We start from the raw sequence: 15,848 nt of genomic DNA on the forward strand, positions 1-15,848 counted from the left end.
AACACGGAGAACACAGAGAACAGGGTGAACACAGAACACGGAAAACACAGAGAACAGGGAGAACACAGAGAACACAGGGAACAGGGAGAACACGAAGAACACAGAGAACAGGGAGAACACAGAGAACAGGGAGAACACAGAGAACATGGAGAACACAGAGAACAGGGAGAACACAGAGAACAGGGAGAACACAGAGAACAGGGAGAACACAGAGAACATGGAGAACACAGAGAACAGGGAGAACACGCATCATATCAGATATTGTTTAGCTCCTTTCTTTATGTTTACACCAAACTGAAGACCATCTGTCTCTGTAAAGTCTCCCATAATGATTTGCTACTGCCTTGTTTTGTTTTTAACTCTTTTATTCCTGCTGAAATTCCTCACCGTCCGTCTGTGGAGTTCATGGAACCAAAGAACCAGGATCTGATCATTGAGGGGTCTATTTAGGGTTTCTCATTTACTCTCATGTATGATTATTAAAACATGAATTAAACTCTTTAATTGTTAAACAACCTGAACTCTTTAGTCTTTAAATGAATTAAACTGTTTTATAAACAAATGCTGTATTTGTCACAGAAACCGTTTCAGTCATGTGTCTTGAATCCATGCTGTCTGATTTTAACCCTTAAGACATCCTAGGGACATTCTGTGCCATTGAGTTTTTTTATTTTCAGTTCATGTTGACTGTGTTGAATTAATAATGCTCAAATTTAGAAGAGGATGTTCATTTTAAAAACTTTTAGAGCTGTGCTCTCAGGTCCTTAAATTAGCCTGAAACAGCTAAGCTACACAAGAGGCCACACATTAAAGACTGTGTGACTTTGTGATGTTGTTCTATTAAAACAGCGGAGTATGTAAACATACTAGCCTTTGAAGGGCTCAGATCCCAAAGATATGATTACTATTTGGTAAGGACATTTCAGGCTGAAGTACTTTTAAGAGATTGAGTCATTTAAAGTAGGAAAAAAAATAATATATCATAGTTTTTATCATAACATTTTGTTGGGATGTTAAGAGAACTCTTATGGGTTAATTTATAATTTATTGATTAATTGATTAATTGATTGTTCTGATTTTTTTAAGCCAAATGATGCCATTGAATGTTCTTATAATTATCTTAAAGTTTGCTGTTTTATTTTGAAGGGGACACATGGCTGTCATCAGTAAGTATATTTTTGACCTTTTTATAATCTTCTCCGTTATTACAAACTTAATGAATGTAGATAATAATCATCTCAGTAAAACTAATCTTTAATCAGAGTTTTATTACAAAGATAAAATGATTTTCAGCAGTTTAATGTGACTATAATAAGGAAGAAAACAATGTTTCTACGATGTTTTCAGCAGGAGCTCAGCTCTGATTCAACCACAGACAAGGATCAGGTCTCTGCTCTCAAACTGTTCTGGGCTCGGGTGCTTCTGTCAGCTCGCTCTCAGCTGTCTGTAATGTTCAGATCCTTTCTCTCCATGGTGTCTTGGATCCAGTGGAGGAAGTTCCCTAGTCGGGTGTAGACTCCATATTTGCCTTTGGCGGCACACCTCTCCCCCCAGCTGACCACCCCGGTCAGGAACCAGGTCCCTCTGTAGTGCACCACAAATGGTCCCCCACTGTCCCCGCTGCAGGCGTCCATGCTGGTCTGCAGGTAACCTGCACAGAACATGTTATCTGTGATCACCTGAGGAAAGAAGAAGGAAGGACATGTCAGGGTCGCAGCTCAGGACACCAACAAACAAGAAGAATGACAAAAACAAAGGACAAAAAAGCAAAGAGACAACAGCAAAAGAAAAAACAAATAAATCCAGAGGGTGGTCAAGAGACACAAAGAGGACTTGACTGCCATGAGACAACCATGAGACAGCCATGAGATGACATGAGACAGCCATTAGACAGCCATGAGACAACCATGAGATGACATAAGACAGCCATGAGATGCTATGAGAAAGCCATGAGATGACATGAGACAGCCATGAGATGACATAAGACAGCCATGAGATGACATAAGACAGCCATGAGATGCTATGAGAAAGCCATGAGATAGCCATAAGACAACCATGAGACAGCCATGAGATGACATGAGACAGCCATGAGACAACCATGAGACAGCCATGAGATGCCATGAGACAGCCATGAGACAGCCATGAGACAACCATGAGACAGCCATGAGATGCCATGAGACAACCATGAGACAGCCATGAGACAACCATGAGACAGCCATGAGATGACATGAGACAGCCATGAGACAACCATGAGATGCCATGAGACAGCCATGAGATGCAATGAGACAGCCATGAGACAACCATGAGACAGCCATGAGACAGCCATGAGATGCCATGAGACAGCCATGAGACAACCATGAGACAGCCATGAGATGCCATGAGACAACCATGAGATGCCATGAGACAGCCATGAGACAGCCATAATATATAACAAAAAATATAACAATAAAATTTAACAAAAGTCCAAAGATGCCTAAAGGATACCAAGAGACACCAATGAGTGGCAAGGTATATCAACAGGACCCTTGTTCCAATGTTCCAATTAAACTGATGACTTAGAGGAGACACAACGAGATGCCAGAGATGCTGACAGGATGGCAAGAGGACACAAAAACACACCAAGAGGACTTTGAAAGAGAGATGCCAAAGATGTATCTGGAGATGCCAAACAGTGTTGGATGGTACAGAACTTTCTACAACTACACAACTGCAATTCTGAAATCATTCTCTTCAACTTACAAAATTCCCCATACATAATCAATAACAGCCTTGGTTCATTTTCATCAAATATCAAATAAACAGCCAGAAATCTAGGAGTCCAATTTGATTCTAACCTCACCTTTGCAGCACATGCCAATAAAATCACACAGTCCTGTTTCTTTCACTTACGCAGTATCTCCAAATTAAAACCCATCCTCTCCCAGTCAGACATGGAAAAAGCCATCCACGCCCTAATTTTCTCCCGTCCAGATTACTGCAACTCACTTCTTTCCAGAACTACCCTGAAATCTCTTTCCCACCTTCAACTGGTCCAGAATGCAGCAGGTGGGCTTCTAACTGGTTTCAACATACAACATCACATCGCCTCTAGTTTAGCGTCTTTACATTGGCTTCCAATTAATTTTAGAATTGATTTTAAGATTTTACTCATTACTTTTAAAGCACTAAAGGGTCTGGCTCCAGTGTATGTAACAGAACTTCTAACCCCCTATGAGCCAGCCCGCACCCTGAGATCCTCAGATGGGAGCCTCCTGGTCGTTGCAAATTCGAGACTAAAAACAGTAAGAAGAATAAGAGATATTTAAACACGAATAAGAAGACTAAAAGGTATTAAAACAAGCTAAGAATCAGAAGTAGTAAAGAATTAATAGTAACAGTAATAATTACAGTAAAATACCAAAAGTAGCAGTAATGCAATAATAAAAGTGGAGATAAAAAGGTGGAACGATGAGTAAAGGACTAAGAATGAGTAAGAAGACACAAGAAGTCGCATGGAAGTAAGTCTATAAAAATGAGTTTTAAGAAGTGATTTAAAAGCAGTGACTGTTTCTGCACGCCTTACCTCCTCAGGTAGGATGTTTCAGCGTCGAGGGGCCCTGATGGAAAAGGCCCTGTCACCTTTAGTAACAATTCTCTATCCATGATCTTGAGTTTTTATTGAGGCAGTTTTTACTGGTTTTTGCTTTCACCCTCTTGATGCTTGTATCATTTTAGAATTTTCCTTCCTCAGACTTATTCTTTTACATTTATTTTTCCTGTACAATTTTAACTCTCTTAATGTTTTTAGTTCTTATTGCTTCTCTTTTTTGCCTTTTAAAACTTCAGTCCCCTTGGTCTCAGGTTTTGTGGTTGGGTTCCTGTGTTGGTCGGGTACTCGTGGGTTCTTATGATGTCTTTGTTCTAATGACGTCTCAGGTTGGCTCAGCTCTGGTGATGTCATGGGATATATCTATGCTCTTATGACTTCCTCGGACTTTTAGCTCTAATAATGTTGCAGTAATACACCGCGTTCCAAATTATCATGTAAATTGGATTTTAGTGTCATTAACATTCAAATTTTTGTTTTTCAATTAAACTCATGGATCGTGTTGTGTCTCAGGGCTCTCTGGATCACTGAAATCAATCTCAGACACCTGTGGTGATTAGTTTGCCAGGTGAGCCCAATTAAAGGAAAATTACTTAAGAAGGACGTTCCACATTATTAAGCAGGCCACAGATTTCAGCAATATGGGAAAGAAAAAGGATCTCTGCTGCTGAAAAGCCTCAAATAGTGTAATGCCTCAGATAAGGAATGAAAACATTAGCTATTTCATGAAAAATTAAGCATGATCATTGTACTGTGAAGAAATTTGTGGCTGATTCAGACCACAGACGGGTTCATGCAGATAAAGGCATAATGAGAAAGGTTTCTGATGGACAGACTCATCAGATTAAGAGAGCAGATGCTAAAATGCCATTACAAAGCAGCAAATAAGTATTTGAAGCTGCTGGTGCCTCTGGAGTCCCACCAACCTCAAAGTGTAGGATCCTCCAGAGGCTTGCAGTTTTGCTTAAACCTACTATTCAGCCCCCCCCTAACCAATGCTGATGTGGCAGGAGGCCCTCTACCTCCTTGCTGCTGCACGGCACTGTGCAGCTTTCCAACACACTGAGCGCAGGGCGGCACCCTGCGCGGTTACTAATGCAGGTATGCCACACCTTGCGCGCTCTCTTTTCTTCCGCTCGTCTCTGAGGTGGTCGCAGCATGGCAGAGGCCTTTTTTTTGGCGTGGCAGGATCTTCGTGTGGCGTGGCAGCCACAGGCACACACACCTTTACCTTCAGGTAATGCGCGTTGTCTACAGTCTCCTCTGTGCGTAATCCGTGTGCTTGTGCGCTACATGCTCTTGGTTAAATGGGTCCTCTATGTTTCAGCGCAGCTGACGGGCCGACTGGTTAGCTTTAGAATTTCCTGGGGGTGAAATTCCCCTAGGTGGCGTTGTTGCAACAAATTATTAATTCTAAACGGACCCTCACGCTACAATCACAAGCAGAAACGGTTGCAGTGGGCCCCAAAATACATGAAGACTCATTTTCAAACAGTCTTGTTGACTGATGAGTGCCGTGCAACCCTGGATGGTCCAGATGAAGGAGTAGTGGATGGTTGCTGGATGGCCACCATGTCCCAACGAGGCTGGGACGTCAACAAGGAGGGGGCGGAGTCATGTTTGGGCCGGAATCATGAGGAGAGAGCTGATAGGCCCCTTTAGGGTCCCTGAAGGTGTGAAAATGACCTCGGCAAAGTATATAGAGTTTCTGACTGACCACTTTCTTCCATGGTACAAAAAGAGAATCGTGCTTTCTGTAGCAAAATTTTCTTCAAGCATGACAATGCTCCATCTCATGCTGCAAAGAATCCCTCTGTGTCATTGGCTGCTATGGGCATAAAAGCAAAGAAACTCATGGTGTGGCCCCCATCCTTCCCTGACCTCAACCCTGTTGAGAACCTTTGGAGCATCCTCAAGCTAAAGATCTATGATGGTGGGAGGCAGTTCACATCAAAACAGCAGCTCTGGGAGGATATTCTGACATCCTGCCAAGAAATTAAAGCAGAAACTCACAAGTTCAATGGATGCAAGAGTAGTGAAGGTGATATCAAAGAAGAGGTACTCTGTTAACATGGAACTTGTCCTGTTAAGATGTTTTGATTGAAATAGCTTTGATTTTAGGAAATATGACTTCCTGATGCTGTAAATTCAAAAAGTGACCATTTTCAGTTCTTTATGACCTATAAAATGTTTTAAAACTCTGTCATGCTTAATAATGTGGAACAGTGCATTTTGAGGTTTTTATTTAAAAAAAAAAAAAAGGTTATCATTATGAAGTTTGTTCAAAAACATTTGAATTATGCTCTAACGGCCGATGACTTGAAAAATATTCTGATTGTTATTTGCATTATTATTTAGGAAAATAAGAGAAAAATACCATTTGCATAATACACGGTGTATACAGTGTAGTCTTGTTTGGGCTGAACATGTAGTCTGGGTTTTGATCTTGTTTTGGCTCTCTTCCTTTGAGTGTTCTCTTGTTGTTGTTGTTTTGCTGTCTTTATCTCTTGTTGGGTTCTGCTGCTTTGTTTTTTTGCATGTCAGCGCACTTTGTAAACCCTTGTTTGAAAAGTGCCATATAAATAAAGTTATTATTAGGGTCAAGTGAAGCCAAGAGGATGCTAAGTGAGATACTGAGGGGACACCAAGAGAACAGTTGGACCAGTTTGGGAGATAAAAATAACAGACCACAGGGGCATGTTAAGCCCCTACCCTAGAGTCAATATGACAGTGAGGAAGAGAGACACGACTGATACAGGTTTATTCTCCATGACCCTCTAGCTCTCTAGCTCTGGGTGAGACAGAGAGAGAGAGAGAGAGAGAGAGAGCACAGCAGCTGGTCTTGTAGGTGTGTCTGATCACCTGCTCTGTGGTTGCGCTGCAGTCTTTGTAGCTGACCACAGGAAGTGTCACCTTCCTGAGAAACCTGGAGGACCTGCCCAAGTATCGAGTAAGGCCCCAGCCCGTCACCACACCACGGTTACCCTCCTGACACACAAACACATGTCAGCTGATCACATCCATCCTCCAGCGCAGTGAAACCATGAGAGTTTATAATGGCGTTACCTGCACCAGGTATTTGGACAGGTGAGGGTCAGGCAGGCAGGCAGGGATGGCAGTGGGGCCCCTGATGACAGGCTGGGCCAGGTACAGCAGAGCAATGTCACTGTCGAAGGTGAACGAGTGGAAGTGAGGGTGAATGAAGACCTTCTGAACCTTAATGAGCTGCTCACCTGGATCAGGGCGCCGCTTATCAAAGTCTCCTGCACATAAACATTAGGTTAGGGTAAGACTGCCATTAGAACCATCAAAACACAATTGGAACACCACAAGAACACCATTAGAACAACTGGAACATCATTAGAACACCATTAGAACCACTGGAACACCATGAACACACCAACTCAACTCAACTCAACTCAAACTTTATTTATAAAGCACGTTTAAAACAACTGGGGTTGACCAAAGTGCTGTACAGATCAAAGCAGTGCAGATACAATACCAAGATACATAAACACAGTGCAAATATATATATATCTTAAAAAGTTAAAAATTTAGTTAAGATTTTGCCAGATGTCCACTCAACATGTCCATGAAAACACAATTAGAACCATTAAAACACAATTAGAACACCATTAGAACACCATTAGAACACTATTAGAACCATTAAAGCACCATTACAACACCATTAGAACCATTACAACACAATTAAACACAATAAGAACACCATTGGAACCACTGTAACATCATTAGAAAACTGTTAGACCCATTAAAAAATAATCAAAACACCATGAGAACACAATTAGAGCCACTGGGACATCATTAGAACACCATATGAATCATTAAAACATCATTAGAACCATTAATACACCATAAGAACACTATAAGAACCATTAAAACACAATGAAAACACCATGAGAACAGCGTTAGAACCACTGGAACATCATTAAAACACCATTAGAACCATTAAAACGCCATAAGAACACCATTAGAACCATTGAAACATGATTCAAACACCATTAGAACCACTGGAACATCATTAGAAAACCATTAGAACCATTACAACACCATTAGAATTATTACAATCATAAAAACCAATAGAACAACATTAAACAAGAACAATTAGAGAATCCTTAGAACATACTAAGAACCACTGAAACACTGTTAGAACCATTGGAATCAGGAGAACCATTAGCACCAACAGAACACAATGGAATCCATTACAACCATAAGAACAACATACATTAGAGCATGACTGTATAGTTCAGGTGCTCACCTGTATGTCACCTGTACTGTTCATGTGCTCACCTGTATGGTTCATGTGCTCACTTGTATGGTTCATGTGCTCACCTACAGTGACGTGGTCTGCGGGCTGTTCCATGCAGTGAGCAGCAGTAACCACCCAGCGTTCAGAGACCAGAGTCCCTCCACAGAAACCGTAGCCATCAGACCTGCGGACTAGAACCTGAGCATGCACAGATGTTTTATAGGCAATCACAGGTCGGGGTGTTACTTACTAGAGTAAATGAATGACTTCATTGTTAAACTCTCTCCTCACCTGCCAGGGACTTCCTCCTTTTGTCTCCAGGACTCCACCAACTATACGAGTCCAGGACCCATCCTCTCCTCCCCCCTCCTTTACCCATGGTTCAGTGGTGTTATCCCCTCTCTGAACATACCATGCGTTCACTGACCTCTCCTCTGACTCTGTCATGTTGACAGGAAGAACCAGACTATCTGTAATATTTTCATCCAACATGGCATCCATCTCCATAGTGACATTGACCATCTCAGAGAGATTCCAGAGAGAACGACCCCCATAAATCAGCTCATCGTACTGCTGACCACATGGGAACGCCACTAGTAATGGAACAGATAGAACCCAAGTTAGAGAACTGTGGACAGCAGGGGGCAGTAGAGAGCTGGTAAGTGACTGTGGTTAGAGTACTGTGGACAGCAGAGGGTAGTAGAGAGCTCGATAGTGACTGTGGTGAGAGTACTGTGGACAGCAGGGGGCAGTAAAGAGCTGGTTAGTGACTGTGGTGAGAGTACCGTGGACAGCAGGGGGCAGTAGAGAGCAGGTTAGTGACTGTGGTGAGAGTGCGGCAGTAGAGAGCTGGTTAGTGACTGTGGTGAGAGTACTGTGGACAGCAGGGGGCAGTAAAGAGCTGGTTAGTGACTGTGGTGAGAGTACCGTGGACAGCAGGGGGCAGTAGAGAGCAGGTTAGTGACTGTGGTGAGAGTGCCGTGGACAGCAGGGGGCAGCAGAGGGCCGGTTAGTGACAGTGGTGAGAGTACCGTGGACAGCAGGGGGCAGTAGAGAGCAGGTTAGTGACTGTGGTGAGAGTACCGTGGACAGCAGGGGGCAGTAGAGAGCTGATTAGTGACTGTGGTTAGAGTACCGTGGACAGCAGGGGGCAGCAGAGAGCTGGTTAGTGACTGTGGTTAGAGTACAGTGGACAGCAGGGGGCAGCAGAGAGCTGGTTAGTGACTATGGTGAGAGTACTGTAGACAGCAGGGGGCAGCAGAGAGCTGCTCAGTGACTGTGCAATAGTTACTGGCTAGCCCCAGTTCTGTAAGTCTTACTGGTCTTTGAGCAGCTGAATCCATCAGGTTCCAGGTTAAATCCATCAGCACAACCACACTGAACTCCGACTCCACCTAACAGGTCCATGCAATACTGCATACAGCCACCGTTTCTATAGCCACACTCTTTCACAACTACAGACGAAAAAACACAAAAATGCAAATTACATCTGTCTGGTTTTGATCCAGGTTTGTCATCAGTCTGATCCTGATCCAGATATATCATCAGTCTGGTCCTGATCTAGGTTTATCATCAGTCTGGTCCTGATGCAGGTTAATCACCAGTCTGGCCCTGATCCAGCTCTATCATCAGTCTGGTCCTGATCAAGGTTAATCATCAGTATGGCCCTGATCCAGCTCTATCATCAGTCTGGTCCTGATTAAGGTTTATCATCAGTCTGATCCTGATCCAGATCTATCATCAGTCTGGTCCTGATCCAGGTATATCATCAGTCTGGTCCTGATCCAGGTTAATCATCAGTCTGGTCCTGATCAAGGTTACTCATCAGTATGGTCCTGATCCAGGTTAATCATCAGTCTGGTCCTGATCCAGGTTTATCATTAGTCTGGTCCTGATCCAGGTCTATCATCAGTCTGGTCCTGATCCAGGTATATCATCAGTCTGGTCCTGATTAAGGTTTATCATCAGTCTGGTCCTGATTAAGGTTAATCATCAGTCTGGTCCTGATCAAGGTTACTCATCAGTATGGTCCTGATCCAGGTTAATCATCAGTCTGGTCCTGATCCAGGTTTATCATTAGTCTGGTCCTGATCCAGGTCTATCATCAGTCTGGTCCTGATCCAGGTATATCATCAGTCTGGTCCTGATTAAGGTTTATCATCAGTCTGGTCCTGATTAAGGTGTATCATCAGTCTGGTCCTGATTAAGGTTTATCATCAGTCTGGTCCTGATTAAGGTTTATCATCATTCTGGTCCTGATTAAGGTTTATCATCATTCTGGTCCTGATTAAGGTCTATCATCAGTCTGGTCCTGATCCAGGTATATCATCAGTCTGGTCCTGATTAAGGTTTATCATCAGTCTGGTCCTGATTAAGGTTTATCATCATTCTGGTCCTGATAAGGTTTATCATCAGTCTGGTCCTGATCCAGGTCAATCATTAGACTGGTCCTGATCCAGGTTAATCATCAGTCTGGTCCTTGTTCAGGTTTATCATCAGTCTGGTCCTGATCCAGGTCTCTAGCTGGTAAATGTTTTTTTTGTTGTTATTCAGTCTGGATCTGCCTTTTTTAGTCAGTCTGCTGATACTGATGTAAATAATTGGTGACCTCTAATTATAGATTGATTGATTGATTAATTGATTTGAGTGATGACATATTAATTACTTGATTAATTTACTGATTTGATTGATGATGAGTAATTGATTGGTTAATTGAATTAATTGACACAGACAGGCTGATTAGTTGTCCTGGATATAACTGTTGGTACCTGAGTCACAGATCTTGCCGCGGTACTGTGGTGGACACAGACAGCTGAAGTCTCCTCTGTCCAGAGTACACATTCCTCCATTTAGACATGGATTGGTTCTACATGGATTCAGGTCTACAACGGATTCATGAACAGTTGATGTCAGTTTGGATCTCAATGATGAGTAGTACTACTACTAACAACAACAATAGTTTACAAACTATGCTATACTGTACTATTTTATAATATATTATTTATCTGCACCTTAACTTGATATTGATATTCACTTTACAATACCAACTGCACTGTTATCTGTTTATCTTGTATTACTTATTATCTTGCCCAATACTGCACATGCACATGTAACATACCATTCTATTTGACCTCTTTGTACTACCTCATGTTCATGGCATAACACTTCTCTGTAAATAACGTGTTGCCAACAAGTGTACCATTTCACTTACAAAAACACAAGTCACTATTTACTATTCCTGAAAAGGAATGTGAATTGTATATACGTACTGTCCCTTATTTAATTTCATTTTTATTTAAGTTTTTGTTTAGTTATTTGTTCAATTCTATTGTATTTTTACTACCGGTTGTGTTGCTGCAATGCCAGAATTTCCCTCTGGGGATCAATAAAGTCTTATCTTATCTTATCTTATCTTAATAATAATGGTGATAATAATAATGACAGTAATGTAAATATTGATGATAAAATAACATAATAGAATTACTATTATAATGACTATGATGATTAATAATAATAATAATAACAACAGTTATAATAATTATAATAATTAAAAGTTAGTCTGTTATCAGTTTCTCTTGTTCCAGTGAATCCAGATCAGGGAAGATATGAGTCGGTGTTTCTGTTTCCATTGTGATGATAAAATACTCACTGATGTATTTGTACCAGAACTCCATCTGCAGAACAAACTCATAGTTAGCACAGTTGGCACAGTTAGCAATAGTGTGCACAATCAACACAGTTAACACAGCTAAAATAATTAGCACAGTTTGCATAGTTAGCACAGTTAGGATAATTAACTTGGTTAGCACAGTTAGCACTGTCCGCATAGTTAACACTGTGAGCACAGATAGCCCATTTACCTTAATAAACATTAAGCATAGTAAGCTTTGTTAGTAGGGGTGCACGATAACTATCAACGCAACGCTATAATAAAAAACTCAGTCTGACAGTCTCCTGATCCATCGCTACTTTCATAGACGTATACCTGCCTGGTCTGTTTGATGTGGTTTCATTCAGTCTGATCGACGTTAGGAACAAAAGTTAGCCACAGACCACGGTGTACTTCACATCCTTAACCTATCTCTGATAAGACTTATGTCAGTGCATATTTTTAATCGTTATGTCAAACATCAGCTTGCTTTAATTCTGGCTTAAGCAAAAAAAAAAAAAAAAAACCCAGACCCCCAAATATCTCCATTTGTTAAACATAACAGCCTGTTATCATTTAGTTTTATGGGGGAACACCTATGTCAGTTGTTTGTGTATGTTGTACTTGGTGCACAAATGTTTAACTAACAAAAGTGAACTATAATAACAGTTATAAAGTCAGAATAGTTCTTTGTTTTATGAAAAACATGAGTGATATTAGTTAAAATGAGTTATAAATATCTTTGCTCACTACATATTAACCCCTTCTTACCCCCAGATGTGCATAAACACATCAATTAAACTTCTTTTGTTAAATCAACAATTGAAAAAAATGTATCGGTTATTATCGGTTATCAGCCATCAGGAGTAGGAAATTATCGGTTATCAGTATCAGTTCAGAAAAATAGTTATCGTGCATCACTAATTGTTAGCATAGTTAGCATGGTTAGAACAGTAAGCAAAGTTAACAAGGTTAGCACTGTTAGCATAGTTTACACAGTTAGCATATTTGACACTGTTAGCATGGTAAGCACAGTTAGCATAATTAACAAAGCATAGTTAGCACAGGCTGCCGCTCCCAGGTGGTCATATTTAAACTACAGCAGCTTTGACCACCTGTGGCCCCCCAGACTTTCTTGATCTTTTGTCATCAGCCCCCTGACCCTCCTCACTGGCCCCTTGTGGGCCCCAACCCTCTCTTTGGACCTCACCGTCTTCTCTCTGGTCTGAAAGATCTCGGCGGCCTCCTCCTGTGAGCATGTCTCCTCGTAACACTCTCGCTCCAGGTCTCCAGGTAACATCTCCTCCAGGAAGAGCGAGTTTGCTCGGCGCCTCCTGGAGGCCGAGAGGATCTGATCTGCAGAGGACTGATCCAGAAACACTGAGGACAAAGGGGGAGAGAAAATATCAGGAAATGACACAAAAAAACACAGACTAAATTAAAGACAGATACCCAAAGGAGAGCTTCAGGAAATGATAAAACCCTTAAACATCAGGACAGTTTAAATCTAAATTAAGCAAACCTCAACTAAGCCCTGCTTGCCTCATCTCTGAGCTGGCATGGTTTCATCCTTTCATTTCTAATGATAAAATTATTGAAACTGGAGACTAAAGTAGCAGCTGATCAGACCCAGATGGTGGGAAAGTAGCAGCCAATCAGCTCAGTGTCTTTCTATAACTGTAGCGTTACTCCAGGTCTACTGCTGTAGTACTGTAGTACACTAGTAGTATTGCAGTACAGTGGTCATAGTAGTACTGCTGTAGTATTCTTCCAAGTCTACTGTTGTAGTACTGTAGTACTGTAGAAGTTCTGAAGAACTGTAGTGTGTATAACGCTGTAGTATTTCTCCAGATCTACTACTACTACTACTACTACTACTACAGTAGTATTGCAGTACTGTACTAGTACAACTGTAGTATTCCTCCAGGTTTACTGCTGTAGTACAGTAGTACACTAGTAGTAATGCAGTACTGTACTAGTACAACTGTAGTATTCCTCCAGGTTTACTGCTTTAGTAGAAGTACTGCTGTATTTCTCCGGGCGTACTGCCAGTGTGTGTGTGTGTGTGTGTGTGGGGGGGGGGGCCGCCCAATTGTTGGCCCAATTGTTGAAAAACATGCGCTAAAGTGCCCTCTTGAGAGCAAAATCGCATGCTAAAGTGCCCTCTTGAGAGCCAAAACACGCTAAAGTGCCCTCTTTGGAGCCAAAATGCGCACTAAAGTGCCTTCTTAGGAGCCAAAACGCGTACGTAAGTGCCCTCACTGGCAAAACACACTAAACTGCCCCCTTGGGTGAAGAAAACACACTAAACTCCAGAAGACCATTAGAACCAATAAATACTATGAAACATTACTGTTGCAATGACTTTTATTTTGGGCCCTTTTTTTGATTGATATTGAGCCAGAACTATATCACACAGAACCAGTTTGGATTATCTGGTGCTAATATGGTGTTAAAATACACTAGAATACAGGAAATGGCATCTACTTAGTTGAAAATGTTCTGGGGGAAGACCCCCCAGACCCCCTAGGGATTTATTTATTTCTGTGTGTTCTTCACAGTCCAATGTTGAATCTACACAGTTCTTGTGGATGCTGACCCTAACTACACACTAACTTGAGTAGTCTGTCTAGTTCGTCTGTTTTAAGGCTATATAATGTACCATTTGTATAACATAAACATGTCTAAAGTGCCCTCGAAAACACGCAAAACTTAGCGCCCTCTCTAGAATCAAGAATGCGCTGTCTGTGCCCTTTTTTTTTCTTTTCCTTCCTGCCCTTGAAAAAGTCTGTGCACGGCACTGCATACTGCTGATGGTGGACTCACCTGTACACTGGACCAGAGCAGAGCAGGTGATTAGACAGGCAAGCGTCCAGGATAGGGTTGATGATGTCATTGCGTCCCTCGGTAGAGATGTATTACATCAATATCAGGTCTGAAACAAATTTTAGTTTTCATATAACAGCTAGCAAATGCTGTTATGGTAACAAATGTTAGTTTTCATATGCTAACAGCAAGTGTAAGCTATTATGGTAACAAATGTTAGTTTTCATATGCTAACAGCTAGCAAATGCTGTTATGGTAACAAATGTTAGTTTTCATATGCTAACAGCTAGCTTTAGCTGTTATGGTGACTAAGGTTAGTTTTCAAATGCTAACAGCTAACAAATGCTGTTATGATAACTAATGTTAGTTTTCAAATGCTAACAGCTAACAGCAGCTGTTATGGTGACAAATGTTAGATTTCATATGCCAACAGCTAACATTAGCTATTATGGTCACTAATGCTAGTTTTCATATGCTAACAGCTAACGTCAGCTGTTGTGGTAACTAATGTTAGTTTTCAAATGCTAACATGTAACGTAAGCTGTTACGGTGACAAATGTTAGATTTCATATGCTAACAGCTATCATTAGCTGTTATGGTAGCTAATGCTAGTTTTCATATGCTTCAGCTAGCGTTAGCTGTTATGGTAATAATTGCTAGTTTTCATATGCTAACAGCTAACGCCTAGTGACAATCCTGATTGTCTAAACCATTCCTTCTGGACTGTCAGTTTTTATCATACTTTATTCTATAGGGGTCATTTCCTGACCCTCAGATTTAAAATCTCTATAAAGCCTTTTAAAGGAACTGAAGGAACCCGGACATACCACCTCGTTTTATTCTGACCACTGACATCATGTGACGCCACATGGATCATTGACATAAACATTGACCTAAACTACATCCCCAAAGGATCCTGAGAAGAGCTGACAGCCACAGGTTGAGAACCAGGAGAAGCAGAAGCTGCTGAGCAGATGTTCCTACCTGTCTACCTACCTCCTGTGAGCATGCTTAGTGCGTGTTTCAGGTAAAATGGAGGACGGTGGGGCAGCTGATGGACTGATGGTTAACCAGACTTCAAATATTGATTTGCCAAAGGTCACCGCCACTGCTGATAGACCTATGAGACAAAGCTGAGGGAAAAGTAGGACCCCGCCTTTGTCATGTGGTCAAATCAAAGATGGTGAGGGTTTCCGCTGGTCCTTGCTGGGTCCAACCACTCTTATAAAAGTTAACAACAAAGAACAGTCAACATAAGAAAATGGGATTTGGTGATTTAATCTGTAATTTATATAATTCATTCAGGCTGATATCCGTTTAAGCTAGTGTGCTGTAGCTGTTAGGAGAAACCATCATTGTTTCTCCTAACATGAACATGTTGTTAAAGTTGCAAGTAAAATTATTGGTATCACATTACCTGACCTGTCCACAACCTTTTATAGGAGGGTAAACTCTAAGGCTCAGGACATCAGACAGTGCCCTGATCATCCTCTCCATACTGAATTTGAGCTCCTACCCTC

At 41.5% G+C, this 15,848-nt stretch overlaps 1 protein-coding gene across 2 annotated transcripts; it reads right to left on the minus strand.

The window, feature by feature from the left end:
- Positions 1 to 1,248: 1,248 nt before the first annotated feature.
- Positions 1,249 to 15,429, minus strand: LOC121518348 (coagulation factor VII). Of its 2 annotated transcripts, none has more exons than XM_041800600.1 (11): positions 15,325 to 15,429; positions 14,329 to 14,437; positions 12,713 to 12,882; positions 11,503 to 11,527; positions 10,622 to 10,735; positions 9,173 to 9,307; positions 8,145 to 8,446; positions 7,937 to 8,051; positions 6,653 to 6,849; positions 6,449 to 6,574; positions 1,249 to 1,679 (listed from the first exon to the last, which is right to left on the minus strand). In XM_041800600.1, the coding sequence occupies exons 2-11, from the start codon at positions 14,396 to 14,398 to the stop codon at positions 1,437 to 1,439; spliced, it is 1,497 nt and encodes a 498-aa protein (XP_041656534.1). In that variant the 5' UTR covers positions 14,399 to 14,437; positions 15,325 to 15,429; the 3' UTR covers positions 1,249 to 1,436. The 2 variants fall into 2 exon arrangements, with proteins under 2 accessions (XP_041656534.1, XP_041656542.1); XM_041800608.1 differs by having other exon boundaries at positions 15,313 to 15,384.
- Between the last annotated feature and the right edge of the window lie 419 nt (positions 15,430 to 15,848).

This window comes from Cheilinus undulatus, linkage group 2 (genome assembly GCF_018320785.1).
Source record: "Cheilinus undulatus linkage group 2, ASM1832078v1, whole genome shotgun sequence".
NCBI classification, from domain to species: Eukaryota; Metazoa; Chordata; class Actinopteri; order Labriformes; family Labridae; genus Cheilinus; species Cheilinus undulatus.

Excerpts from the sequence above, each read along its gene's own strand:
- LOC121518348 (XM_041800600.1), bottom strand. The coding sequence starts at position 14,398 with ATGACATCATCAACCCTATCCTGGACGCTTGCCTGTCTAATCACCTGC. Across the intron at positions 11,528-12,712 it reads TTCAGACCAGAGAGAAGACG|ATGGAGTTCTGGTACAAATA; the intron begins GTGAGGTCCAAA and ends TTTGTTCTGCAG. Across the intron at positions 1,680-6,448 it reads GCAGCGCAACCACAGAGCAG|GTGATCACAGATAACATGTT; the intron begins GTGATCAGACAC and ends TTCTTTCCTCAG.